The sequence below is a fragment of the Dermacentor albipictus genome, chromosome 8, assembly GCF_038994185.2.
Source record: "Dermacentor albipictus isolate Rhodes 1998 colony chromosome 8, USDA_Dalb.pri_finalv2, whole genome shotgun sequence".
In the NCBI taxonomy this organism is placed as follows: Eukaryota; Metazoa; Arthropoda; class Arachnida; order Ixodida; family Ixodidae; genus Dermacentor; species Dermacentor albipictus.
Genome location: NC_091828.1, coordinates 43,835,322 through 43,861,767, shown reverse-complemented (window position 1 = coordinate 43,861,767; position 26,446 = coordinate 43,835,322). Strand labels below are relative to the sequence as shown.

At 49.5% G+C, this 26,446-nt stretch overlaps 2 protein-coding genes across 4 annotated transcripts in view; one reads left to right on the top strand and one right to left on the bottom strand.

Moving 5' to 3' along the window:
• LOC139048739 (lymphoid-specific helicase-like) overlaps positions 1-19,221 on the top strand; it is a 49,383-nt gene extending 30,162 nt beyond the window's left edge. For both annotated transcript variants that reach the window (XM_070523289.1, XM_070523288.1), the window contains 3 exons: positions 886-1,136; positions 11,702-11,904; positions 18,962-19,221. In XM_070523289.1, the coding sequence (XP_070379390.1) occupies positions 886-1,136; positions 11,702-11,904; positions 18,962-19,003 (496 nt within the window). In that variant the 3' untranslated portion in view covers positions 19,004-19,221. The remainder of the gene's footprint in view (positions 1-885; positions 1,137-11,701; positions 11,905-18,961) is intronic.
• Positions 19,222-24,197: 4,976 nt separating this feature from the next.
• The window catches only part of Agps (alkyldihydroxyacetonephosphate synthase), a 72,064-nt gene continuing 69,815 nt past the window's right edge, over positions 24,198-26,446 (bottom strand). For both annotated transcript variants that reach the window (XM_070523287.1, XM_070523286.1), the window contains one exon: positions 24,198-25,984. In XM_070523287.1, the coding sequence (XP_070379388.1) occupies positions 25,860-25,984 (125 nt within the window). In that variant the 3' untranslated portion in view covers positions 24,198-25,859. The remainder of the gene's footprint in view (positions 25,985-26,446) is intronic.

Genomic DNA, 26,446 nt, shown 5'->3' with positions numbered 1-26,446 from the left:
CGCAGTTGTTGGCAAAAATGGCACAGCTGGAAAGTGCAAAGTGCAAGACACAAACCGTGGGACAATGAATTTCACAATGGCGGCAACGGTTGCCGTATTTTCTCAATTTTAAGCTTGTCACGATTATAATGCGATGGTGCTACCAAGAAAAAAATAACTTAGGTATGCATGCGAACACAAGAAGGTATAGAGTAGCTGATGGATTCTTCCGATATAGTGCGGATATCCTGAAATGCTGAGTTACCAACACAGCCAGAATGAAAAATACATGCGGAGTGTGAGTTATGTGTATGTTTTCACCTTAAGTGTGGCTTAAGGGCATTGCAGAGTCTGCTGCCGTAAAGCCACACTATAAGGCGAAATTCACGGTGCCGTGAGGGCATACAAAATTGGCACATATCCTGCACTCTTGCCTTCCTTGCATGTAAGGCAACGGGTGACTTCAAGGGCAAGGATCTTGGGGGAAATACCTCGCCTTACATTCAAATAAACACAGTAAGTTAATAAAGTTCCCAGCCCAAAGACTATCAGCTGCAACTACAACGGAAGAGGAGGCCCATACGCATCTGTGTACCATGTTGGTATCACGTGGTGCTAATGAGGTGTACACGTTAGAAGGACGGGGCGTGGTCCTCACACAATACTAGGCAATAGTATTTATCAATAAACATTTACCCAGTCCGGAGAAGACACTGTCAAAAACCACAATGTCATAGGAGTTTTGGAGCTCCAAGGCACTGTTGCTATGAGGTCTTTTGTGTTTGCATACTTTCCGGTTTGTCAAGCCTCTGCACCTTATCTGGTACACTCCAGGTGTGTTATCTATCGCCAGCTTCTTGTCTTGCCTTTCTGCTTAAGCATTTGTGTTTCTTGCGCTTTGCGCAGCTACTTTGTGTTCCTGCTGTCAACGCGGGCGGGTGGCCTGGGTATCAACCTGACTGGTGCGGACACGGTGGTGCTGTACGACTCGGACTGGAACCCCCAGTGCGACCTACAGGCCATGGACCGCTGCCACCGAATTGGGCAGACCCGGCCGGTCCTGGTCTACCGGCTAGTCACACGTGGCACGGTTGAACAGCGCATGATCGAGATGGCCGGGGCCAAGCGGCGCCTTGAAAAAATCATCATGCAGAAAGGTTAGCATGTGTTGACAGTGCGTTGAGGCCAGCTGCAAGGAAGTTTTGGACTGCATAATAAAAAGCCTAGTTGCAGGTAGTGTTTATATAGAGAGCAGCTTTCCTGCTATATTTTAGATTTGAAATATCAATGGATATTTCTAAAAAAGCCAGCAAAAAATTTAAATTTTTAATACAGAAACGGGAAAAATGCTATCATTAATGCCAACCTGAAGTGCTGAAACGAGAACATTGAGAAACGGGGCAGTTCTTGGGCATGACCTCCATGGTAGAGGATCGCACCCGTGGTGTGCTCAGAATGGGGAAGACGATGCTCCGGGATTTTCACCGTATCCCCTTAACTACCAGGGGCCCCTCTTGTCTGCTTGTGCACTTTTGAAAGGACATTAATTAAGGATAATCAGACAACTATTAGTCCTGCAACATCACCCAGATTGCTTCGATGATAGTGTACGTGTGCTACTTATTGATAGTCAGTTTTGTAGGCAAAGAAATATGTTTGTGGCAGCTGGTTTGTGAATTAACGCATGTATATTTCTTTCATTGCCTGCTGTTGCAGCTAGATGGCAATGTTTTCTCTTCACTCATCGTAGATTCAATGATGACCAAATGTGGTGGAGGATACGTTTGATTTGCTAGTTTGCCCAGTTGGCTCAAAAGTGCAAAAGCTACTGGAAAACAGTGCGGCTCTGGAACAAGAGAAAGGATTGGCGAAGTGGTGTCACACAACCAAGAAAAAAGATTTATTGGTAAACATTCAAGCTGGTAACGAAGTGAGACGCTGAACGACATAGCCATACACATCGGCAAGGTAAAAACCAGAGTATCACTATGTGCGCTTCAGCACAAGGCAGCAATGTCACTTCAGATTTGACAGTGCTGCTCTGCATTGCTGCCCACTTGGCTTGCGTGTTGATGAGGTTCAGAGGTGGCACCTGGTGGGGGATTGCCACACTCTTAACTAAAGAAGTTTGATCCAGACACTGTGGAGGCTGGTTGTCATTCTCTGCAGCTCCTAACAAAACCTGCGGACCCTGCAAACTAATACTAACATCGCTCGTTGTCGAGGCCTGCTTTTCAGAGAGTGCAGCCGATGGGTGACCGTCTTTTCTGTTCATTCCGTCCTTGTTCAAGAGCCGCAGTGTTCTCGAACAACGAGTCCACAGCAACCGGCCCAAGTGTTACCGTCATATGGCGTTACTACTGTACTGTTACTGATACTGGCTGCCACAACTGTCTGACAAGCTTACCAATACGGCTTCAACAGGTTACCATGATTGCATACCAGCATGGCTGCGCCCAGGCTGCCTGCTTCAATCCTAATCTGCTTTTGCTATTTGCTCTCTGTCGTGATAGCAAGAAATAAATGGTAAAATTGACCTTTGCTTATGGTATCTTCAGCTGGTCGCCCCAGAGCTCTGCGTTGGAGCGACCACTAAATAAATGCCTTGTAGAGTTTGCATTTATCGCACCAATGGAACTGACCGTAGACATTTCAAGTCGTCTGTTTCAACCAGCCAAATAGAGAGTCATGTGTCAGAGTGCTTAATAATGACCAAGCGAATATTTATCTCAAGCCACTGTTGAAGTTTTGGCAGTGCTTTGCCGTTACTTGCTAGAGGTGTGCCAGATTTTCTCTTCACATTGGCCAGTTTTTCACGCACATTGTCTTGGTGAAACTTGTGGGAGTCCTTCGGTCTACCGGGGCGCAGTCGCTGCTGTGCCTAAGGCTCCGGACTTATTCGCCATTGCGAGGAAAACCTCTCCCAAATGCCTACCCCTCGACCGCGCGCCGTTTTCCCCGGGCGCCGCGGCCGCGTCCCGTGACGTCATGCTACGCGGCCCTGCGATTGGGTCGTGGGGCGTGACGTAGGGAAGAAGCCCCGACTGGGGACGATCGCCGTGCGCGGGGGAGTCGGGCTGCGACAGGGGCGAGCGCCGGTCACGAGAGGCAAGCTGCAAGGTACGTGAGCGACCAGCTATTTGCGTCCCCCAACGCCCCGGCCTGGGGACGTTCACGTGCTTTGTCAGCTTGCGTAAGTGTGGCTTGCTGAGTGGCTTTGCGTTCCGCCCTTGCGGTAGTCGCAGGTGCTCAGTGCGTCACATTTTGCGTGTCCGAACCGTCGCAGACCATTGTCGGTGACGGGAAGCGCTAGGTAGCGTTTGCGAACGCATTTCGGCCCGCGCGCGTAAACCATTGTTCGACGCGGCGTGTACCCCGCCTTCCTCGCCATCGGGAACCGCGGGCGCCGAGTGTACTCCGTGTGTTTGGGTGCAGTCTGGCACATGTTGGCCATTGGGGATCAATAAACGCCTTAACTGTCCTGGACGCCGTGTGTTCCTGGGAGAGCGCCCATGCGTACGGCCAGAGCCGTCCAGGTCTTTCGGCTCGGTGCTCGAACCTGCGGTGGGTCTATCGCCGTGCGCCGTCGTGCCGCGTCGTGAGGCTTCACTTCTCGGGGGCCACTTGGCGACGCCGTGCGCGGAGACGTACTGTGAGCCCACATTTTGGCGCCCAACGTGGGGCGGTAACTGCCTTTGCATTGCTGCGGTGCGTAACGAGCCGGAGACCCGCTTGATCGGCCGGCCGTGCCATGTTTTCCAGCTTCAAGGAGTCGTCATTGTTGACGACTCTCGCGAATGTCGCCCTGTTCGATTACTCAGCCGATGCTGGTGTCGAGCGTGGAGGCACAGCTCAACTCCCAGAGCACGAACCACGGAGTGCAAGCTTAGTTGGCGCAAACCTACCAGATGCGTGTGATATGTCCACGCCGCTCCACGACGGGCGTGGATCTCTCAATGCAGCGATAAGCAACGATGAGCTTGCCGCCATGGAAGAGGGGAGACTGCCGCGAACCCCACCCGCATTGAGCAGCTTCGCGGCGTTGGCCTCCACCACCGACGGCGAGCGCGGAGGGAGTAGGGGGTTACCGCCTGCCGCGAGCACCGTTGTGCGAGGTGGCGAGGTGGCCTCGAGTCGCGTAGGGTTGAGCGAGGTACCGCTAACCGAAATGAGGGGAGGGTTGCAGGTGCCCCAGCCTGCCCAAATCCCGCCTGCAGACGCTCCTGATGAGACGAGCGCACCGGACGCGAGGGCGTTGCTTGGCGAAGCCACGCGACTAATTGAGTCCCTTTCGAGTGCCCTCCGGACTTCCTTGGAGTCGCCAAGGCACTCGCGGCCGGTGGTTAAGCTGGCAGTGCCCACATATCGCGGGTACGCGGATGCGGTTAGTGTCACAGACTTCCTTGACAGTTTGGCGCACTATCAGGCAGCTGTGGGGCTTGATGACCGCGAAATGCTGGCTCGGGTTGTGCCCGTTGCTCTTACAGAGCGAGCAGCACAGTGGTACAGGCTTTCCGGCCACCGCGCAACGACGCTCGAAGATTTCAAGGCGGCTCTCCGCCACGAATTTTTGCCTGTCGACTACTATCGTAGAATGCGGCGCGAGCTCGAGTTGCGGACACAAGCCCCGGACGAATCACTCCTCGAGTATGTGCGAGCGATGGAGGAGCTGTTCCAGATGGCGGAGCCGACGGCCTCCAGCGACGAGAGAGTCGAGAGGGTGATAAGGCAGGCTCACCCAACCTTTGCGGCCTACCTGCGCGGAAGTCGGTTCCGTGATCTGGAGGACATGGCCGCCGAGGCCAAGCGTATACAAGGCGACCTGCTGGCCATGCGTGCCTACCGCCCTCCACCGCCCGCAAGCGAGGCGCTAGAGCCGCGCTGTGCATGGACGGGAACCCTTTTCCGTTCACGCCAACAGCAATCGCCCGCGCATTCCACCTTTGCGGTGGGCTTTGAAAACCGGCAAGCTTGGGGAATCAGCGAACGCGCCTTGGATCCTCATGCATACGCGCGGAGCGCGGCCAGTGCGGAGCAAAGGCCCAATCCGCCCCCTCAAATACGCCAAGCAATCCGCAGCAGCGCGCGCCCAGCGGAAGACGCATGTCCCGAACGGCCTGAGGGGCAGCGCAGCGGGCGGAGGAGGACGACCGGGGCAGAGTGCTTTCAACCGCAGGAATGCGCGCGGCGGAGCCCGCTGTTTTGAGTGCAGTGAGCTGGGCCACATTGCTCGTTACTGCCCCAGACGCACCCTCCGGCAGGGAAACGGGGATGGGGGTCGGGCGTGAACGCACGTCTGACCGAAGTGATTGTCGCTCCCTCCGTGTGTCGTGCGGGCTTTCCCGCGGATGCATTCGCCCCATTCGTCACTGTCACTATTGCTGGTCGCGAATTTGCCGCGCTCCTCGACACAGGGGCCAGTGCGTCTTTGTTTGGCGACGACGTTTTGACCCTCTTGCAGCAGCGCTTTGTTCGCTTGCGCGAATGCCGAGCAACTTTTAACCTAGCCAGCGGCTCCGTTCCCGCAGGCGGGGCAGCGAGGCTGTCTGTTCGTTGGGATGGTCGAACGAGGCGCCATCGCTTCATTCATTTGCCTGGCTTGAGCGTTCCCGTGATTCTGGGTCGTGACTTTCTTCGTAAGACCCGTATAGTGGTAGACATCGCGAACGGAGGCTATAGGGTGGGACCGTTGTCCCCTTTGAGGCTTTTCGCTGACCCTCCGGCATGTGTCGCCGCCGAGCGAGTGGCGGGCCCGCACGGCGCGCTAGATAAGGGGGTTGAGCCCTTTCTGGCGCAGTATTCTGCGTGCACTACCGCTCAGATAGACGTGCCTGCGCGAGGTGGCTTGTTCCACCCTTTGATCGCCCGTGCGGTAGGGCTGGAGCTCAAACAAAAATCTGACATGTCCGAAGTTCTGTTCAGCTATGACGACCTGTTCACAGAAGACCCAGGTTGCACTGACCTTGTACGCCACAGGATCGAGACTGGGGATACGCGTCCTTTGAAGTGCAACCCCAGGCCGGTTAGCCTGTCCAAGAGACAGGCTATCGATGGTGTGCTTAACGAGATGCTGGCGACCGGTGTCATCAAGCGTTCCGATAGCCCCTGGGCATCTCCTGTCGTCCTGGTTCCAAAAAAGGATGGTAGTTTCCGCCTTTGCGTTGATTACCGTCGACTGAACGCACTTACCCGTAAAGATGCCTATCCGTTGCCAACCATCGAGTCAATTGTGGGCAGCCTAGGTTCAGCGAAGTATTTCACGACTCTGGGCGCTGCTAAGGGCTACTTGCAAGTAGAGGTGGAACCCGAGGACAGAGCAAAGACCGCCTTCACGTGCCATCGGGGGCTGTTTCAATTTGAGCGAATGCCATTTGGTCTGTGCAACGCCCCAGCCACATTTCAGAGGCTAATGGATCGGGTTCTGGGCAATGCCAAATGGTCCCATGCCATGTGCTACCTCGACGACATCGTGATCTATTCCGAAACGTTTGAGGAGCACATACGTCACGTTGGGGACATACTTGGGAGGATCAGGTCAGCGGGCATGACGCTAAATCCGGCAAAGGCACAAGTGGCGCAAACTCGAGTCCACTTGCTGGGGTTCACCCTAGGAGGAGGCTCCATTGAGCCGAATTCGGAGAAGCTCCGGGCTCTCCTGGATTTTCCCGCCCCCAAAGATGTACGCGGCCTCCGCCGCTTCCTCGGAATGGCCAATTTCTACCGGTCATTTATTCCATCTTGTGCGAAACTCCAGGCACCGCTGACAAAGTTGTTGGGGAAGTCTGTGGAGTGGCGTTGGGAACCGGAGCAGGAGCAGGCATTCCGCGGCTTGTCCCGAGCCATCGCCGAGACAGCTCGCCTCAGATTGCCTGACCTGACCAAGAAATTCGTCGTTCAGACGGACGCGAGCGATTTGGGATTGGGGGCGGTCCTCCTTCAGGAATTCGATGGTGTCCTGCACCCTCTGGCTTTTGCTAGTCGGGCGCTGCTCCCTGCGGAGAAGAACTACTCCGTGACGGAAAAGGAGTGCTTAGCGATTGTGTTTGCACTGAGGAGATTTGACGTCTATTTAGACGGCACGAAATTCGTCGTGCAGACGGATCACAGCGCGCTCAGCTGGCTCATGAGGCTTCGAGAACCTGCGGGTCGGCTGGCACGTTGGGCACTTCTAATACAGCACTACGACATTTCGGTGCAGTACCGAAAGGGGAGCACGAACGTCGTCGCAGACGCGCTTTCGCGTGCGCCGCTTCCCCACCCGGCTGATGCCGGAGGCGAGCGGCGAAAGACGGAAGCCGCCGACACGCCCGCCTGTGCGAGCGGTGAAGTGGCCGAGGAAGAGAGGGAGACCGTCTTCGGGTCCCCACCTATAGAGGAGACTGCGGTAAAAGAGGTTTTCGGCGTTGTACAGCCGGGCGGTGACGAGAGTTCTCCATCAGTGGGGGAAATAGTTGTAAACGAGCCAAAGGGGAGCGTTGTGAATAGATCGACCGGCACTGGTGGTAACTTAACCGTTCATGACTGTGCCTTTAATGAACACGATGTCACCGCGCATGATGTTCTCGCACGGGTGCAGAAGGAGTTAGCCGCAGAAAGACAGCCGCGTACCACGACACCGGAGAACGAGGCCTTGGCAGTATCTCCAAAAGGAAGTAATGGAACCGGCTCTCACTCTGGAGGGACCGCGATTATTTTCAGCCGAGAAGAGCTCCTAAAGGCCCAGCAGGAGGATTCATTTTGCAAGGAAATTGCTGGTAGAGTAGCGGAAACGGAGCGCCGTAACGTTGCTGGTGTTGCAACGAGCGCAGAAGTACCCGGGCCAGCTTTTATTGCTGGTACTTCCGAAGATTCCTACCTGCTGGACCACGATGGGCTCGTGCTTAGATATATCGCTACCGAGGATGAATCAATTAACCCGTTTAAGGTGGTGATACCGAAAAGTCTGAGGCGCGCACTTTTGCACTACGCTCATGATGAACCGCTGGCTGGACACCTCAGTGGCTCTAAGGTCTTTGCAAGACTCAGCCACACTGTCACCTGGCCTGGTATGAAGCGCGACGTTTTCCGTTATTGCCGGACTTGTCACGTCTGTCAGACGGTGAAATCTCGCGGTGGCCGTCCGCCGGGTTTAATGAAGCCGATTGACAGTCAGCGGCCTTGGCAGTTTGCTGCCTGCGACTTAATTGGGCCTTTTCCAAAGAGTAAACAGGGCTTTCAGCACCTTTTGGTAGTGGTCGATCACTTTACAAAGTGGGTGGAGCTATTTCCGCTCCGCAAGGTGACGGCTCGGGCAGTGTTGGATAAGCTAATGGAAGTTTTCACACGCTTTGGATTTCCGGAGCGTTTGATTACTGACAATGCGTCTTACTTCACTTCTCGGGTGTTTCGTGAGACGTGTACATCCCTTCAGATCGAGCATCGCCTCACATCGCCCTACCACCCCCAGGCCAACCTCACGGAACGCTTTAATCGTACTGTGAAGTCGATGCTCACGGCCTTTGCCAGGAGCCAGAAGGATTGGGCAGACCACGTGAACGAACTCGCGTTCGCCATTCGGACGGCGCAAAACCGCTCAACAAGTTTCTCCCCCGCTTTCCTCATTTTTGGCCGTGAACTGGCGAATCCGCTAACCATTGTTACGCAGCGCCGAGCAGGGGTTGAGAATGCGCCAGGGGACCTTTCCTCGTACGCAGCGCAGCTTCGCTCCCGGCTTGCCCGCGCTTTCTCTAGAGCAAGGGACAGCTTGGGAGCCGCCCGAGCCCAGCAGAAAGCTCAGTATGACAAGAGTCATCGCGACGTCTGCTTTCAGGTCGGTGACTTGGTGCTTAAACGCAACCACGCTCTTAGTGACGCCAGCAAAGGGTTTTCCGCAGCGTTGGCTCCTAAATGGCTGGGGCCTTACCGAGTGGAGAAACGACTTTCACCACTTGTGTATGAGCTGACGGATCCTCAGACGGGGAGAACCAGGGGCCGCGTTCACATTGCCGACTTGAAAGCCTACCATTGCAGGCCAGTCGAGCCGGCGCCGGAGCCCAGCGATCTCGGGTGTTCCGGGGAACAGAGCACGTCCGGTGTTTCCGACCGCTTTCGGCCGTCGCATCGATACCCCCTCAGGCGACGACCACCATTGTGAATTCGCCCTCGCGTTGCCAGACCTTTCTGGTAAAAGAAACGCGTTACTCTTGCTTTCTGCCTCTGCGAGCGAGTGTTTCTTTCCTCTCGGGATTTCCCGCACAGAGGCCAGCGCGCCACGGTTCCAGCCCGCCCTAACTAGATGTCAAAAAGTTTGCCCGTTTGTTCAGTGCGTGTATTTCTTCTTGCTTGAATAATAGGTTTAGCCTTCCTCGTGTGCATAGCCTTGTTTTAAAAGTGCCCCGCTTCTTACCCCGCATCGCCATTGTACGTAGCTGTAGAGGGGCGCTTGGTGCCCTCATTCTTTTGTTGTCTCGTCTTTGAGACTCGCCGCGTAAGTGTCCGGAAAGCGGGGGCGTGCGACCACGGGAGCGTCAGATGATGGGAAGGTTTGAGACATTGGACGCCTCAGACATTGGTGTTGCCTGCGCCCGAATCCGTTGCAAGCCCCAAGGGCACGTGTCGCGGGTGCCTCGTGTGTGCGCGTGCAAAAGGGGACGAAAACCACGTCCAGCAAGCTTTCACCATCGCTGCTACCCCTCTCGCCTCAGACATTGGTGTTGCCTGCGCCCGAATCCGTTGCAAGCCCTAAGGGCACGTGTCGCGGGTGCCTCGTGTGTGCGCGTGCAAAAGGAGACGAAAACCACGTCCAGCTGGCTTCGCGATCCTCCATCCTGTGCCCCCCATCTCTGCTCGCTCCTTCTTGAAAACGACTGGCGTCAGCATTTACTACTCCTGCTGGCACTGCTGCTGCCGGTGCCCGGAACTGACTTCCCGCTGTCATTGTGTCTCGACAGTCGCCTTCGTCGGTAGCTTCGAGTTGCAGCGCACTCGCGCTCAAGATGGACAAGCCGTCTGCCCTTGTCGCCCCTAGGAGCCGCCGCCGCAGCCGACGCCGGCGCTGGGTGGCACAGCCAGGCGCTCCAGCCACAAGGAAACTCCCTGCTCCAATGACTGTCCCGCCTGCCACAGCTACGGAGACCAGTCCAAAAACACGGAGTGTGGCCACCTGGACGTGCCAGGAGGGTGTATCGGCACCCCTCTGATACGTCCCCATTCGGTGAAGGCATGGCCCGCGCAGCGCAGAGTGGAGAGGTGCCAGCACCCAGTGCCCTATCCTCATTAGGGGCACACGCTGACTCTAACGGACGCAGCCGCGGACGGCGCCCACCTGCCTGGGGTTCTTTAACTTTTTTTTAGTGTTTATTTGCGAGTGTGTGTCTCTGTGCGTGTGTGTGTGTGTTCGTGTAGCAGATATTACATTTATTCTGGGGGTATTCTGGGGCAGTGTGCTGTACAGTTTTTCCTTTGAGTTATATGGTTGTGCGCGATTTTCACTGGGTTTGCTGTACGTGTTAAATATCTATGCTATTAGTGTATCTGCCCTGATTACATTGTTCTCGTTTCTTTAATATGTGTTTAAGGGCTGGAACGGAGGCAGGAGGGTAGCCGTCCTTGCAATATCTAATGCTGGCTGATACAGGGGACTTTTCCTTTGTGTTACATGCCGCCGGCTTATTTCTCAGCTGGTAGGGACATTTAAGGGGAGAGGGATGTGGGAGTCCTTCGGTCTACCGGGGCGCAGTCGCTGCTGTGCCTAAGGCTCCGGACTTATTCGCCATTGCGAGGAAAACCTCTCCCAAATGCCTACCCCTCGACCGCGCGCCGTTTTCCCCGGGCGCCGCGGCCGCGTCCCGTGACGTCATGCTACGCGGCCCTGCGATTGGGTCGTGGGGCGTGACGTAGGGAAGAAGCCCCGACTGGGGACGATCGCCGTGCGCGGGGGAGTCGGGCTGCGACAGGGGCGAGCGCCGGTCACGAGAGGCAAGCTGCAAGGTACGTGAGCGACCAGCTATTTGCGTCCCCCAACGCCCCGGCCTGGGGACGTTCACGTGCTTTGTCAGCTTGCGTAAGTGTGGCTTGCTGAGTGGCTTTGCGTTCCGCCCTTGCGGTAGTCGCAGGTGCTCAGTGCGTCACATTTTGCGTGTCCGAACCGTCGCAGACCATTGTCGGTGACGGGAAGCGCTAGGTAGCGTTTGCGAACGCATTTCGGCCCGCGCGCGTAAACCATTGTTCGACGCGGCGTGTACCCCGCCTTCCTCGCCATCGGGAACCGCGGGCGCTGAGTGTACTCCGTGTGTTTGGGTGCAGTCTGGCACATGTTGGCCATTGGGGATCAATAAACGCCTTAACTGTCCTGGACGCCGTGTGTTCCTGGGAGAGCGCCCATGCGTACGGCCAGAGCCGTCCAGGTCTTTCGGCTCGGTGCTCGAACCTGCGGTGGGTCTATCGCCGTGCGCCGTCGTGCCGCGTCGTGAGGCTTCACTTCTCGGGGGCCACTTGGCGACGCCGTGCGCGGAGACGTACTGTGAGCCCACAAACTGTGGGATGGTAGCAGCTGATGCCAACATCTCGGTTAACTACGTGCACACGCATTCGTGGCAGCCAGCAGCAGTGTGCTAAATCAAAATTCTGCATCGAAAGCACAAAGTGTTAAGTTCACGCCGTGCAGGTGCACAATGGGAACCTGCCGCGTGGCGGTTACTTTGTTTCTCATCCAAGCGAAATATCGTGCGCGTTTGCTTTGCAGGCAAGTTTGCCAAGGTGGGCAAGGATGCCTCGAAGGGTGCCGCCCTCTCCCCCCAGGAGCTTATGGACCTTCTGCACTCCACAGACCACTCTGCAGTCATTGAGGCCGGCTCCAGCGTGCTCTCAAAGGCTGAGCTGGACGCCTTGCTCGACCGAACACGCCTCGCCGCAGATCAAGGCAGCGCGCCGAACAGGCTGTTTGAGGTAGGTGTTGTAGTGACGCAACTGCTCACTTTTGCAATGTCTCAGCACCACTAGAGCTTGCCTTTATCTACCAGACCTGGCGTTGACACTATTGCCGCGTTCTCAGAAATATGTTGCTCAAAGCTCTTCCTCAACCCTGGTCGAATGAAATGCAGCACCGTCAGTCTGTTAGTTAGTCATAGCACTGTCAGTCTATGAACATCAGTTGCCTCCACTTGGAAACTCGGTAGATAGCTACCTTTGAAGCAGCTTTTTCATCGGAAGAATTTGAAGGTCCACTGAAATCAAAGATCATTATAAGAGTACTTGCATGGCATTTGTTGCTTTTTGTTTCCCTACGTAAAACGTGCCCCGTGGGAGTACGCAAGAGATATGTTATGCAGGCTTGGACTTTTTTTTTTCTTCTCAGCTGTAAAGCTTCGGAAGCACCTAAATAAAGTTTTTTTTTTTTTTTACGGACACTCCAAGCAAATATTTGGCGTTGCTGTTAGGTTCTGTATGAAGTAGGGGTGTGCAAATAGTACTCAGATATCATCGAATCAAATCAAATTGTGAAAATTCGAGTTTGAGCCCACTTATAACAGCTGTAGTCGAACCCTGATATATCGAACTCGAAGGAGATCGTGAAATCGTTTAATATATGAATTATTCGATATATAAACTAAACATTTTGTAAAAAAATTTTTGAGGGGATTTTACAGCTGTTCATTATATACAATAATTTGTTATATCCGGGCATGATATATCCCAGTTCGACTTGGGTTCGACTCAAAATAACAAATGCTCGGTTATTACGAACGAGGGTGGTGCTGTCATGAAAATATGTGTCACGGCAGTGGCACTGTGTCTCAGATACAGTGAACAACTGCGACCGCATAACTCAGTTAAAGCGAGTTAATTGCTTCATCTGTGCCAGCTTCCGCGTGCTCGGTGATGACTTTAAATTCTGATAAATGTGACGAAGCCGTTGCCGGTGCTGCCGAAGTTTGGAGCGAGCTGTCAGAATTTCCGGAAGCTGTTGATGAATGGTGGACAAGTTTGCGAGTGCAAATGATGGTGTCACGACCACGGGAGAGCCCGAAAACGACGACTACATTGCTGACATCATACTGAGCACAAGTGAAAGTGCCCACATCCTCCGAAGTGATTTGTGCGTTCGCACTAGTTCGGTGCTTTTGCGGGAATGCAGAGGTTGCGGCCTCAGCTGCTCCGACTCATTAGATAAATGCAGAGAAGTGCATGCATTGCAGGCAGCGAAATAGCCCAAGTAGAAGAAAATGCTGGACTGTCTCATGCGAAACTAAGCTAGTTTGGACGGACTGTGGCGTTGGCACAGTGTTGGACGGACCGCGGCGGTTACTTCGAATTATCCGAAATTTTGAATTAAAGAGCTTTTACTGTAATCCCTATTGCGCTCACCTATCACTGTTTCCAGCATGTTTCTTGGGCACGACTACATCCTCAATGCAGATCGGACAATTCTGATAAAAAATGTTCCACGGTGTTTTCCACATTACCACTGTGTGATTGGACACTCAGACCAGTACGCTTTACGTTGCACTAAAAAAAAAAACGGGTACAGTTGAACCTGTTTACATCGAATTATCCTGTATATTGAAGAGTTTCTGAACACCGTATATTTACAATGAGTATATATAGCAAAAATTACGCTTATCATATCTATTCGAAACTAGGTCGATATTTTTTTTCAAATGACCATAATCCAAACTCTAGGGTCGGCTTAGATTCGAGGATTTAAAAAAACGCGCCAGTTTTTCATTGAAACTGCTAAATATGGTGCATAGCTAGCGCCATCTAGAAAAGTCAGTATTGCAGCCGCTACTAGCCGTGCCGGTAGCCAACCATACACAAGCGAGGTCGCCATTTTGACCTGTGCCGTGTCGGCCGTATCGGTGTGCGGCATGGTGTTATTGCGATGGCACCAAGCAGGAGATGCCACTACAGTGGTGCCAGGTACTTTGATTGTGCGCGCCTTTAAAAAGTGCAGCATATCTAATGCGCTTGACAGTACCGAAGATAATGCACTGTTTGAAGGTGGCAGTGACAAGGAACACAGCGACGAGTCTAGCAGCAACGACGATGACATTGAATGAGCTGTGCACGTTCAGATTCAATAAATGCTGTTTGCATTTTGTGAACACTGTCCTCGCTTTTTTTATTCGGCCTACATTCGAGGTAATATATATATTTTTTTGTTGGCTTCGGACTCAAGGGCTTAGAATCGGGGTCGGCCTAGATTCGAGTAAATAGTGAACGTTGAACAAAAATAGCAGCGACTCCCGATAACTGTGGATGTCTGTGGCTCCATCACTCGCTCTGCCTACTGTGACTGCGCCCCATCGAGTGAGTCGACGACACCCCCCTGCAAAAAATTATCCTTGCCCGCCCACAGCGCTTGCTCGGACAGCCAATCAGAGGCTCTTGTGCTCTCGTCGTGCAAGATAGTGGAAGTGCGAGTGGTCTCGCTGCTTTTCTAGTTCATTGTGCTTGCACCTTGTGGGCCTTCTCCCGCAGTGCTGCCACGATGGCTAGCGCGAAGCAACGAAATTTGCCTTTCGCATGAAGCTTGAAATCTTTATTCGAGTTGAACGCGGATCTCCCCGCAGCGTGCGTTCCGAGGAGCACTCTCAGCACGATCTTGAAGGCAGAATAAGGGGGTGATTAGGGCTAAAGCGGACAAGCTCGCGACCATGTGCCCATGGCACCTGCATGCATACTCACAGCAACGTTGAGGCGGCCGTGTGCAAGTGGTTCATCTGAAATTGCTTTAGAGGTGCCGGCTTCCACGTGCCCGGTGGTGACTGAAAATTTTGATGAGTGCAACAAAGCCGGTGTCGCCGAAGTTTGGAGCGAGCCATCAGAATTTCTGGAAGTCGTTGGCAGATCAACGGTCGACGAGTTTGCTAGTGTGGATGATGGTGTAGTGACCCGGGAGAGCCTGAAAATGAAGCCTACATTGCCGACATCGTACCGTGCACAAGTGATAGTGGGCAGAATGAGGAAATCAACGACGATCCTTTGCCCATGTCCTCCGAGGTGATTTGTGAACTCGCACTAGTCCGGCGCTTCTGTGCGAATGTGGAAGGTTGCGGCCTCAGCTGCTCCGACTATTTAGACAATTTTGAGAAGCGCGTGCATCGCAGGCAGTGAAATTGCTCAAGCAGAATAAAATACGGGACTATTTTCATGTGAAGCTAAGCTAGTTTCATTAATAAAGTGCTTTTATAAATGATGTGCTTTTATCATGCCAATCCTTTAGCAGGCTTATATCGAATTATACCCTATATCGAACTGATAGGCGTTATTTTGTGAGTTCTATATAACTGGCTTCGACTGTAGCATAAGATTGGTTTTCAGTCCCTTTAATGAACTTGCTGAAAGAGTGAATGCGACTTGGTGAAGAGATATGGCCTCTAAATGTCGACGACGTTGACAATAGCCAAGGCCAAGGTTTTAAGTGCAATTATTAATACTGGTGCACTGGTGCTCGCACTGGTGCACTTATGGGGAGTGCACTTCGGGACCTTGAGTGATACTTAAGGCTATGCAGTGGTAAATGGGAAAACAGAGCGCACTTACTGTAACAAAAAGAAATTCGTAACAGATTAAAATAGTGTTTTTTTGAAGATGGATTAAAATTTTTAAAAATTTCTAAAAAGTGATTGCTTTAGTTGTATCATAAATAAAAAACAATCTTAATCTATAATTACTGAACGAAAAACGAAAATATTTTTAATATAAGTGTTGCAAGTCAATGCTGGCCAAGACAAATGCCTAGCCAATCAAGAAAGACATGGTGGCATGCAACAAGGCGGCATTTGATCCTGCTAGAACAGAATATCAGCGAGTTCTGTTCCAATTGTTTTATTAAAAGCTGTTCAACTACTAAAATGTGTCCTGTTACTATACATTACATTTTGTATTGCTGAAATTGCTGGCGACGAGGCTACGCACTCAGCCAGTAAAGCGCGTTCCATGAACACACTCCACTTGTGATGTTTAGATTTGGGAAAGTGTACTTAAAACCGAGTGACACTCTCCATAAGTGCACTTAACTTGCCTGCTTGACAGGGGTATGGCTCTGACCCGACAAGCAAGCAACTTATGCGGATGTTGAAGATATGTTGCCTAAGTGTTTTGTTGAAGCCCAGTCCCGAAACATTTCCATCAGTGGACCGCAGATGCTTTCCAAAGACAAGAAGCTGTTTGGACTTTCTGTTTGGACAAGGTCTGTTTTGGACTTTCCTGATTTCAGCCCAGGCAGTGGCTGGCTGCACCGGTTTAAAGCTTGCCATGGCATAGCATTCAATACCGTCTCCGGCGAAGCAGCCCTGGTGAACATTGCAGACGTCGACGCATGGCTCTTCGAGAACATTCCAACAATAGCAAGCTGCACTCGGTGGGACTTGTACAATGCCAATGAAACTGCACCCTTCCACCCGATGCTGCCGTCAAAGACCCATGCCTTTAAAGCAGACACATTGTGCTGGTGGAAAGCACAGTGAGCTTCATGCGTTACCGTCCTGTTGTGTACGAACACGTATGGCAGTGACTGTCGGCTGCCATATGTCATCGAAAGGTCTCGCAAGCTGCAGTGGTTTAGGACTTGTATGTTCCAGTGCACTACAGACACAACACAGAGACCTGGATGACATGCGAATTGTTTGCGGAATGGCTGGTCGAGTTTGACGAGGAATACGTAAAACGGGAAGGTCCTACTCGTGCTCGGCAACTGTTAGCCGCACCACGTGCAGCTTTCCCCGACCGTGGTGACCGTACTCTTTCTGTCACCGAATGCGACATCCAAGATTCAGCCGCTGGACGTGGACCTCATTCACGTGCTCAGGGCGTCCTATCAGGGCGCGTAATGCAGCAGTTGCTGATAGCATTTGATGAAGGAGCTGCCAACGACCCACTTCGAATCTCTTTGTTCACCACTGTGGAAATGCTTAAGGCTGCCTGAGTTGAGTTAAACTGCAGAGGGCATCGCGAATTTCTTCCACAAGGTGCGGTTTATGGCCCCAGGAACGACGGACAAGGTTGTACAACTGCCTCGCGACCTCTAACACAGCACACCATTCACATGCAACTGGCCGGACCGGACGTTGCTTGGAATGATTTCGCGGGTGCAAACGATGATGCTGATATAGCAGAGACATTCGGACGAAGATGTCGAGAACGCTGATCTGCCACCAGTTGTTGTGGTTACTTACATCACATCCCTGAAGCAGTTTGTTAGCAGCAAGGCCCTTGGAGAGGAGCACATGGCCGGCTAGAAAATACCGTGGTAGGGCGTGCTTTGGGAAACTGTACGCACACAACAGTTTTTTGAAAAATGAATGCTGTTCTTGAGTGATTTTTTTTGTTTTTGCCAGTAATATGGGAAATACACTTTCTACAAACTTCGGATATAATGTACTCGATCAGCGTGACCATCGGGTTCGTCATAAGTGGGCTCGACTGTAATTCGATTCAGGGATGGAATATCTACTACTGTTAGATTTTAAAAATTATTCAGTATATTCGGTGTAGAGACTCTTGCATTGCAGCATGTTTATTTATTTATTTATTTCATGTACCCTCTGGGCCATTGGTATTGGAGAGGGGAGTGGTTACAAGAAAACAACAAAAATAGGAAATGTGATACAAGGAATAGGAGTATTGCAATAAAAGTTAACAAGTGTGTCTACTCATACAATATTAGCTAAGGCGTTCTTGAAAAGCTGGTAATCTTTGATGGTGGCTGTCAGTGCGGGAAGGTGATTCCACTCTGCTGCTGTACGAGGTATAAATGACTGGAAGAAAGCGTTAGTTCTACAAAATGGAACACCGACCTTGTAGGCATGATCTAGTCGAGATGATAGGTGACGTGGGGGAGGGATTAATTCGCTACGCAGGTGTGGATGATGAAACATCTTATGGAACAGACAGACAGATACAGATGTTGCGTCCACCGTGGAGCTCCTCATGCTTAATGCCCCGCAGGCGAGCTCCTCACTTCATTTTCGGTGGACAAAAAGTGCAAAGCGCACCACAGATGGGCTGCCCCCCTTGGTGCATGCGTGGGAATTTCTCGGCATGCGCATTCCAACGTCGGCCCGATGTAGGGATTGCACACACCACGCCCGAATGCTGCAACTCAGAACAGTACCGCATCGGCCGGGACCACCTCTGTTGTTACAGTAAGGTTCGTCCAGGTTGACAAGACTGATTGAAACAACAATGCAACGTAGACAGAGGGAACGGCAGCGAAAGCAGCGCGTAATTTGGAAAGTGCGAAAGCATGTGCAAAGACGGGGGCAAAGATGGGGCCATTTAGCCACCGCTAGGCAAGCAGATGTGTTGAAGAAGAAATGTTGGATACGTGGCGACAAACTTCCCCTTGCTTCAACAGCCGTCGATCTAACCCATATGCATTATCTCGGGAACGATCACTGATAAGCCACCTGTACAGAAATTGTATTGACAAAAAAAAAAGAATCCAGACTTTCATATACTAGAACTGAGCTGTAATCAGTGTTAGCATACTAATTGGTGTTCCCTTTAATAATCGTGGGCTGTACTATACAACTTGATTTATATATAACTTACTGATCGCTTGCAACATTATTGTTAAGCAATGCTAGAAGACTCCTGAGCATGTGCCACTGTATTTTCCTGCCCAAAATTTTGTAAGCATTAAATGTTATAATAAAAATTTCACGATATTCGATTCAGTGCGACTTTCTTGATCGATTCGAAATCTACAATTTACTTATGTTTATTTATTGTTCGAGGCATTTCACTATTACGGCCTATAAAACTACAAACCTTAATTTGTGTAGTTGCGCAATACCTTGCCATTGCTATCAATGCTTCGCTTTTTGTTGCGTATTCTGCTTACACAGGGTGGGTGGCAACTTTTCTTTACCTCAGGGTATTGATATCTGTGCTCTGAACACAAGAAATGGTGCACAATGATTGCATTGCACTAACTATCTGAAGTGACCCTCTGCGCTCCCGTTCAACATTTCCTCCATTCTCCACTTTTTTCCAGGTTGTGGTGAAAGACAGCGATACCATCGACAACCTTGGCTAAGCCCTCAAGGACGACGGGACCAAATCCATCATCTCATACTTTTATTAATACTAAACCATAAGTTCATGGCTTATAGAGAGAGGCTGTTTTATTTATATGTGCATTTGCATTAGGTCACAGAGTTTACCTTTTAGTACGAAATTGGTCTGTTTGTACAGTTCTGAAGTTGGGCACAAGTGTGCTCAAGTTGTGATATAATAAAAGATACTTTTACAGAATGTTTGAAAACTCGATCATTTTCTCTGTGCTGTTATCTTACAGGAAATGCCATGCCTTGTAGAGAAAGGAACTGTATTTGGATGGTATGAAAGAAATTTCCATTTCTTGCTCAAGGACAAACATCTGTATGGGTAAAAAGTAAGGCTTTCTTATACTGCAGCCACACGCTCTCTTTCAGCGACTACCAAAGCCTGCTAAAATCTGTGTGCGTAATTGCCTCCATTTTGCGAGCTTGTGGAAAGGAATCGATGGGGCTCGCAAATTTCACTGATCTCCGATTTAAGTCATACTTAAAATTAAAAGTGCATGTTTGACTGTGGTATTGTATCGGGAAAGATGCAATAACCATCCCTGTTCATAACATCTTGCCAATGAGCAGATGGATTGTCAATTCTAGAGGCTATTAGTCAACTTGAGACAAAGTTGCCTTCGAGCATTTCTGTTCCAATGTACGTACATCACTCCAATTTTATAATATGCGAGTGTTTACCAGTCAAGCCTGTATGGCCGCATGCGTCCATGAACAGGAGTGTTTGCGAACCACATGCAAAGCTCTTGCCGTCACGAATGTCATCTGCAGGGTGTTCCCACACGCTCCTACCACCTTTGTATGCAAATTCCACTTGTGAACGCAAACAAGTTTTGCTTCATTTAGATTCCATACAGATTCCAACATTGTGTTGGACCTGTGGCTTTTACAATTGCTGTGTGTACCCTAAAGTTGGAGTTACATTTTTGTTAAGCAGCTAAAATAGTGCACAGCATGCACCTTCTTGCATCTCTCATTGGTAATGCGCTGAAAAAAAAAAAAGAAAGAAAGAAAGAAAAAATGTTTACGGCACAGGTTACCACACTGCATGCAGACCTTCATGAAAAAACTGCACAAGTGGCTTGTAGAACCTATTATCCACAATTAATGACTTGTGTGTAGGCTGATTAATCCACGTCCCAGCACCTCTAAGCATATTTCTTTCCTGTGGCTTTTGTCCCTGGACACAGCTCTGCTGTACTCGGTCCGGTTCACTTGCTTCAGCACAGATGATAGATTGCAGACAAACTTTCAAAACCAAATTTTCCTGTTCTGCATAGCAAGGCAGGTGACAGAGATGGCTCCAAGCACTAAAGGAATGCGACAGCCTTTTGCACTAGTTACTTGCCACAACCACCATGGGAATGTCAAAACCAGTTTATTCACACGATCAGCAACAAAAATACACACACACGTACAAAAAAACAAAAAGGCAATGTAAAAACCCGCAGCAGTTTCACCTTGTTTACCAGCATGTGAGACTTTTCTCCGACAATGCTCGACCCTGCTGTACATACTCGCATGCTCGCCATTCATTCAGTGCCACCAGGAAATGAGAACTCGAGAAATGACTACACAACACTTGATTCATGGAGTTTCACATGTCTAGAGGAAAAGCTGGTGCTAGCAATTTGAGCATGAAGCAGCTAGTTGTGGATGGCCATGCTAACCTGGTGCACTTGTTTGTGCAGCATTCACTACAAGTGTCGACCTCTTTTGGCTGGTCACTTAGCATGATGGTAAAATGGCTGCGTAAATGCACCTGGCAAAGAAAAAATGCGCCATAGGTGCACTAAAACATTCTGTACAAAATTTATCCTTAGAAATGACAGAATACTCGTAAACAGTGTTGCAAGTTCTTCACGAACTCCAAATCCCCTGTGCATTCAATGATGCACACAACCAATGGCCGTGCAAGCACATCATTATGAAATGGTTGCGTAGAAGAGTTGTATATAACATCAAAACATACCTAATTCTGCGCTGTTTTGTCTCAACAGTGCTGAATTGCCAAGTTACTACAAAAGAAATTGAAAAAAAAAAAAAATTTGGTAGAGACACTTACGACTGCTTATGTGTGGGAACCCGAAAGCATTGTAGTCCCTTTGGTGAAATTTTTTTTTTTCCGCGCAAACTCTTGCCTGCCTTCTAACTGCACCTTGGTAAGATCAAATCAAAACGGGCCAATTGTCTCAACGTGCTTGCTTGCCCATGAGGAGTTCATAACGCGGACCGCTCAGCGGCGTTCAATTGGACATTAATTTTTTTTATTTTATACACTCGTGACAAGGCGCCACCTCCTCGCCATTTGCTGTGCCGTCACGTGCTCAATGACGCATGCACTAGGCAACACCTTAGATCGGCCAGGTCTGTGTAGCCAGTGTGTTGGGGAAGCATGCTAGTCTCGCACCCCGGAGGCTTGGATTCGATTCCCACCCAGACCGAAATTCACCAAATTTTTTTTTTTTTCAAAGTCATTAATTTATTAGTTTAAGGGAACCTCCCCAAAAAATGAGACATCAATTAGAGTATTTTTTCATGTGGTTTTACAATTTGCCGTCGGCCATTTTTGGTATCATCGTTCGTTCATGTCGCCGACTACAACGCCGGATTTTCGTGCAATGGGGCATATAATGCTTTCTCATTAATAAATCTCTGAGAGACGTAGAACTTAATCCGTACTCCAGCACACGAGTCCAGAAGTGCCAATCCGACACCACTCTTGCAATCATCCTCACAGTGGTTGGATCTACTGCAACACCAGCTTTCCCTCTGTATGAAGCTCCATGGTTTGATCGTTTGGCTATGTGACTACTTTAAGTGGGGACACAGCTTTGGAGTAGCAACTTCACGTTATTTGAAAACAAAAGTTGTTTTATACCTGCATTTGAAAAAGAAAAAATGTTACAAAACGTTGGCCACCTACGTGGCTAAGGCTGGGTACCAAGAGCTGCATTGACTAACCAGAGGACGTATTGTGCAAGGACTATTTTTCTTCGAATCTATTCATTTGTTACCACGCATCGCAGTGCTTGGTCGATAATGACAACTGAGGTTTCGACTTGTGCCAGCCTATGACGAAGGACAAAAGGAATGAATAATGAGAACCGTTACATGATTCAGCTCCAGAGATGTATTTCTCCCAAATGCCCCAAACTATTTCGCCCAAAATGCATTAAAATGATCTTGACTGGAATGGCTGCAAATGTTTGTAAATGCTAATGACTGCAAAGCACTAAGAGACACGTGTCTTAAATGAAATAAAATTAAAGCAAGAAAGAAAAGGAAGTAATAGAATAGTTGTTTGTGTCGCTAATCCTTTAAAGGGGCAATTGCCGTGGTCGTCAAACTATTCCCAGTTTATTGTTTTAAGTTAAACTAGAGGCGGCAGTATCGCAACACAAAAATGCTGAAAAAAAGGGGGGGGGGGGGGGGCTCTCGGTGTGCAATTTAACTCAAAATTTCAATTGTAGATAGATGTCTCCAAGCCCCTTCCCACTGACGGAAACCTTCATTCTTGCTTGGCTTGTGCAACATCAAGTATGGAACCTTGTAGAAACTCTTGGGTGAGCACGAAGAACGCACAAGTGAAAACAAAACCGTGGTTATACCTGCACATTGACCACGCATAATGCACTTCATTTCGCTGTCTATCGGATGTTTGCAAGACTATTGTACGGTACAACTGCAACAAAAGAAATGCAAAGAAAAAAGGAAAGAAAGGAATTCCTGCTGAACTGAATGCGTTCAAATGATGCCTGCTTGCTGAGGAACATGTACGGTTTAACATGCAATACATATTACGAGCTAAAAAATTCGGTGTGACCCCTTTTAAGCTCACTGAACTATGTTTTGCATTTGCTGCACTACTGCCCATTCAAATGAATGTCTGGCAGTCCCACTGTGTGTCCCAATTTCTGAAATGCCATTGTGCATGCTAACGTTTTGTCGCATACCCTATGTAAAAAAGAATGTAGTTTTAGCACTTATCTAACCTTTACATACACTGCCATGCTAGAAAAATTAGTTTATCTTTGCTCATGCTGATTAATTAGACTGCAATTAAGGGTGTTGCACATCAGATGCTCCAGCATGGCTTAATGTCACTGAGCCGCATGGCACTCAGTCATGGAATCAGCAATTCAGTGTATTGTGTGGATCTAACTTAACAAGCATGACTGCAATATTAGAGTTAGAATTTTGGTAAGCAGGAACATTAAAACTACTTCTACTGCTGCAGCAATTTCTACAAAGTTTAAAAAAAGTACTGAAGTTGCAGCCTCCAAAGCTACCCCCCCCCCCCCCCACACACTTTTAGCAAAAGAAAAGGACATGCCCTTTGTAACCGGCGGACAACACTGAAAACACAGTCACCTAATGTATTCCAGCAACAGGAAGCTCCGTGATTTAAACAAGATTTTCGGGGCACAAGTGTGGTAATCGATGCGTGCTTTACAACCGGCTCGGCACCACTGGGCTGCTGCTACAAGATTCCACAATGCATTTACGTATTGCCTCCCTCAAATCATGAAAGCCAGCTGTTAAATGAAGAGACGATTTGCATAATGCTGTCAGCTGGCTGTCCCACAACGATAAAGGCTACATTTTTGCTCCAAGTGTGTGGTGCTTAGAGAGAAAATCGCCATCGTAGAGGTATTGGTCAGTGTTGCAGTAATGCTAACACACTTTCTTGCATTTCTGAATTCCTCCCCTGTGAAAGCTAATCTAGAAATTGAGTTCTGTTGATGACCTGCGTCTCAGAAAAAGCTGTCATCCCCTCCGTTCTTTTTAGAAAAGACACCCCACTCTCTGAACAGCCTTAAAAACAGGAAGTAACCATCAGAAATCTTAAGTATTGAGAAGCGTAACCCACTTGTTGAGGCCAGATGGTATGCCCCATTCATTTTTGAAAACGAGTGCAGAAGCGAATCTGTGAATGTGACCTCTTGACTGGATTGTATTGGACTGTTTTGTGGGTATAGCAATGCAGGGAAGCCAAGTTCCAGATTTCTGCAAAACGTCTGTACCCGATTCTGTTACGTAGCCCGAGAAACTACCCTCACCTCCTAAACGTTGCTTGCTGAAAATATTGCACAAGTATAGACCACCTGCTTTTCAAAGAAACGCTTGACCACAAAGGCAGAAAATACAAGAATAGACAAAATATACAAAACACCTTCCTTGCCTCCCCAGTACCAATTTAATCTGTGATAACTGTTAAACAAAACTATCACAAATATAGTAATGCCACTAACTTAGTTAATCTTAAAACATAATGAACCATTACAAAAAGAAAAAAACACAGGCTATGCCAACATGCCTCCCGTGAGCTACATGACAGAAGTGCACAGCTGTCCAAAGGTCCAGCCAACTTTCAGGAAGATATCAAATATGCACTAAAACTGACCAAAGACAGAAGCTGCAGCACTGACATAGGCCACTCCCATCTGGACACGCAAATTCTGCCATATTGTCAAATTTGCCATCTTTGAGCCGATTGGCTCAGAATGCCAAAATGGTGAAATTTGACCAACACAGTGGATTTTGACGTAGTCTAAACAACACTTCGTATTGTGATTTCCTTTGGCATAAACAGCAGTTTTGAAAACCTACAACAGGTCCTGCCATGACCCATCGCAACTTTGGGACAATTAGCCACATTTCTACCAATTCGATCCGCCAATTTTCAGCATAGTTTTTCGAGTATCACTGAAACCTCGATAAAAAAAAAAACTAGACAGAAAAAAAGAACGAAATGTTGCACACTTTGTTAGCATGACTGACTGTACATGTAAACGAAAACCGCCAGACTAAACTTGGACAAGTCCCACAACAGGGACAGGGACCACAAAACTACCGTCGGATCTTAATATCGGCCTTTTTTTCACAGAACACATGCATCGGAGCACTCAGTGTTGCGCTTGCGCATACAGAAGGTGAAAGGACACATCAATAAGCAGCACAGCAACTAAGGAAGGTTATCTCTGAGCCATGCAGCAATATCGAAGTATCCCTAACACATTCGAGCAGAAATGAAACTAGGTTGGTAGCTTGCACTCGTTCTGTCCATCTTTCCCTGTGTGGTTCGTGTTAATATACACGGTCAGTCATGCTAAAGGCTGTTATACTTCAACTTAGGGGGAGTGTGTGTGCTCGTCACGGCAACACTGCATCGACCAGATGACTACAATCCGCCGTGCCAATGCAATGAATGCGACCAGCGGCACTGGATGCGCCTGGATGCTGGCAGAGCGGAGACGGAACACTCTCTACTTCGACGCAGTGTGCACTCTCAATGGCAGATGCTACTGGACTTGGAGACAAGGCCTGCAATTTGCAAAACGTGCGCAAACAGACGCGATCCCAGAGCGGGTGCATACGCCATGTCGATTCACCCTCTGCACATACGCCACGGTCGCTGGGCAACAAGGCGTGCCATTGGAGTAGCTGTAGCCGGCCGAAGTTTACAAGACCGAATTTCAGGCCGGCATTGCACAACTGGGCCAACGTAACCGGGGCCAGCAGACGCAATCGCCCGTACCAGGAATGCCAGAGTATAACAGCGCCTTAAGAGAATTTCACCAACTAGCTCACAAAGATTCCCCAGTGAAGTATACTCCACTTATTCTTGTTTTCCTAGTGGTTGCTTTTTTGCACTCCCTTGTGACACCGCTCAAGCAACAGTTCGCCCTAATGCCCTTGACAAAACTGTCCCGAGAAGCTGGTATCCTAGCCAGCTGGCTGCTCCGGTGATGATGTTGGCCCTCTAAGTGTGAGCCTTTGGTAAGAATGCCCCCGAAAGAAGCAGAGTCTTTTCGTTCGTTGAATTCACATTGCCAGATTGCCGCTGGCGAAGATGTTCTGCGGGTCGACGCTGTGCTTCACGGCTCGGAGCATCTGCAAGCCTGTGCTTGATATTGTTTGTTCGAGCCAGCGCTTTCGGATCTTGCCAACTGAAAGAAAGCAGGGCATAAATAAAGAAGTTGTCTTTGACGAGAGCTTGCTCCTGCATATATGCACGAGCGACTTAGCTTAGGAACTCCAAACACACCTAAATCGTGCAACCCACCCGCTTGCCCTTTTATCCACATGGCCAATACAAAACAATGATAGTGTCCAAGAGAAAAACAAACAAACATGTTAAGCAAGCAAGCTGGTATTTGAATGGCATAAGAATGTTTGAATTGCTTCAGCAGCATGAAACACTTGAGCTTGAACAACAAGTAGAATAAGGAGCACGCAATGAGCATTGGAACAGAAAGTGATAGGCACAATGTCAACAGAAGGAAAGACAGCAGTACGACTGGAGGATAAACAGAGGTAGCCTATATTCTAGTTGGCTATAAGTGAGAGAAAAGAAAATGGAGTTGGCCAGGCCATGTATTGCATAGGGCACACAGATAACCTGTGGTCTA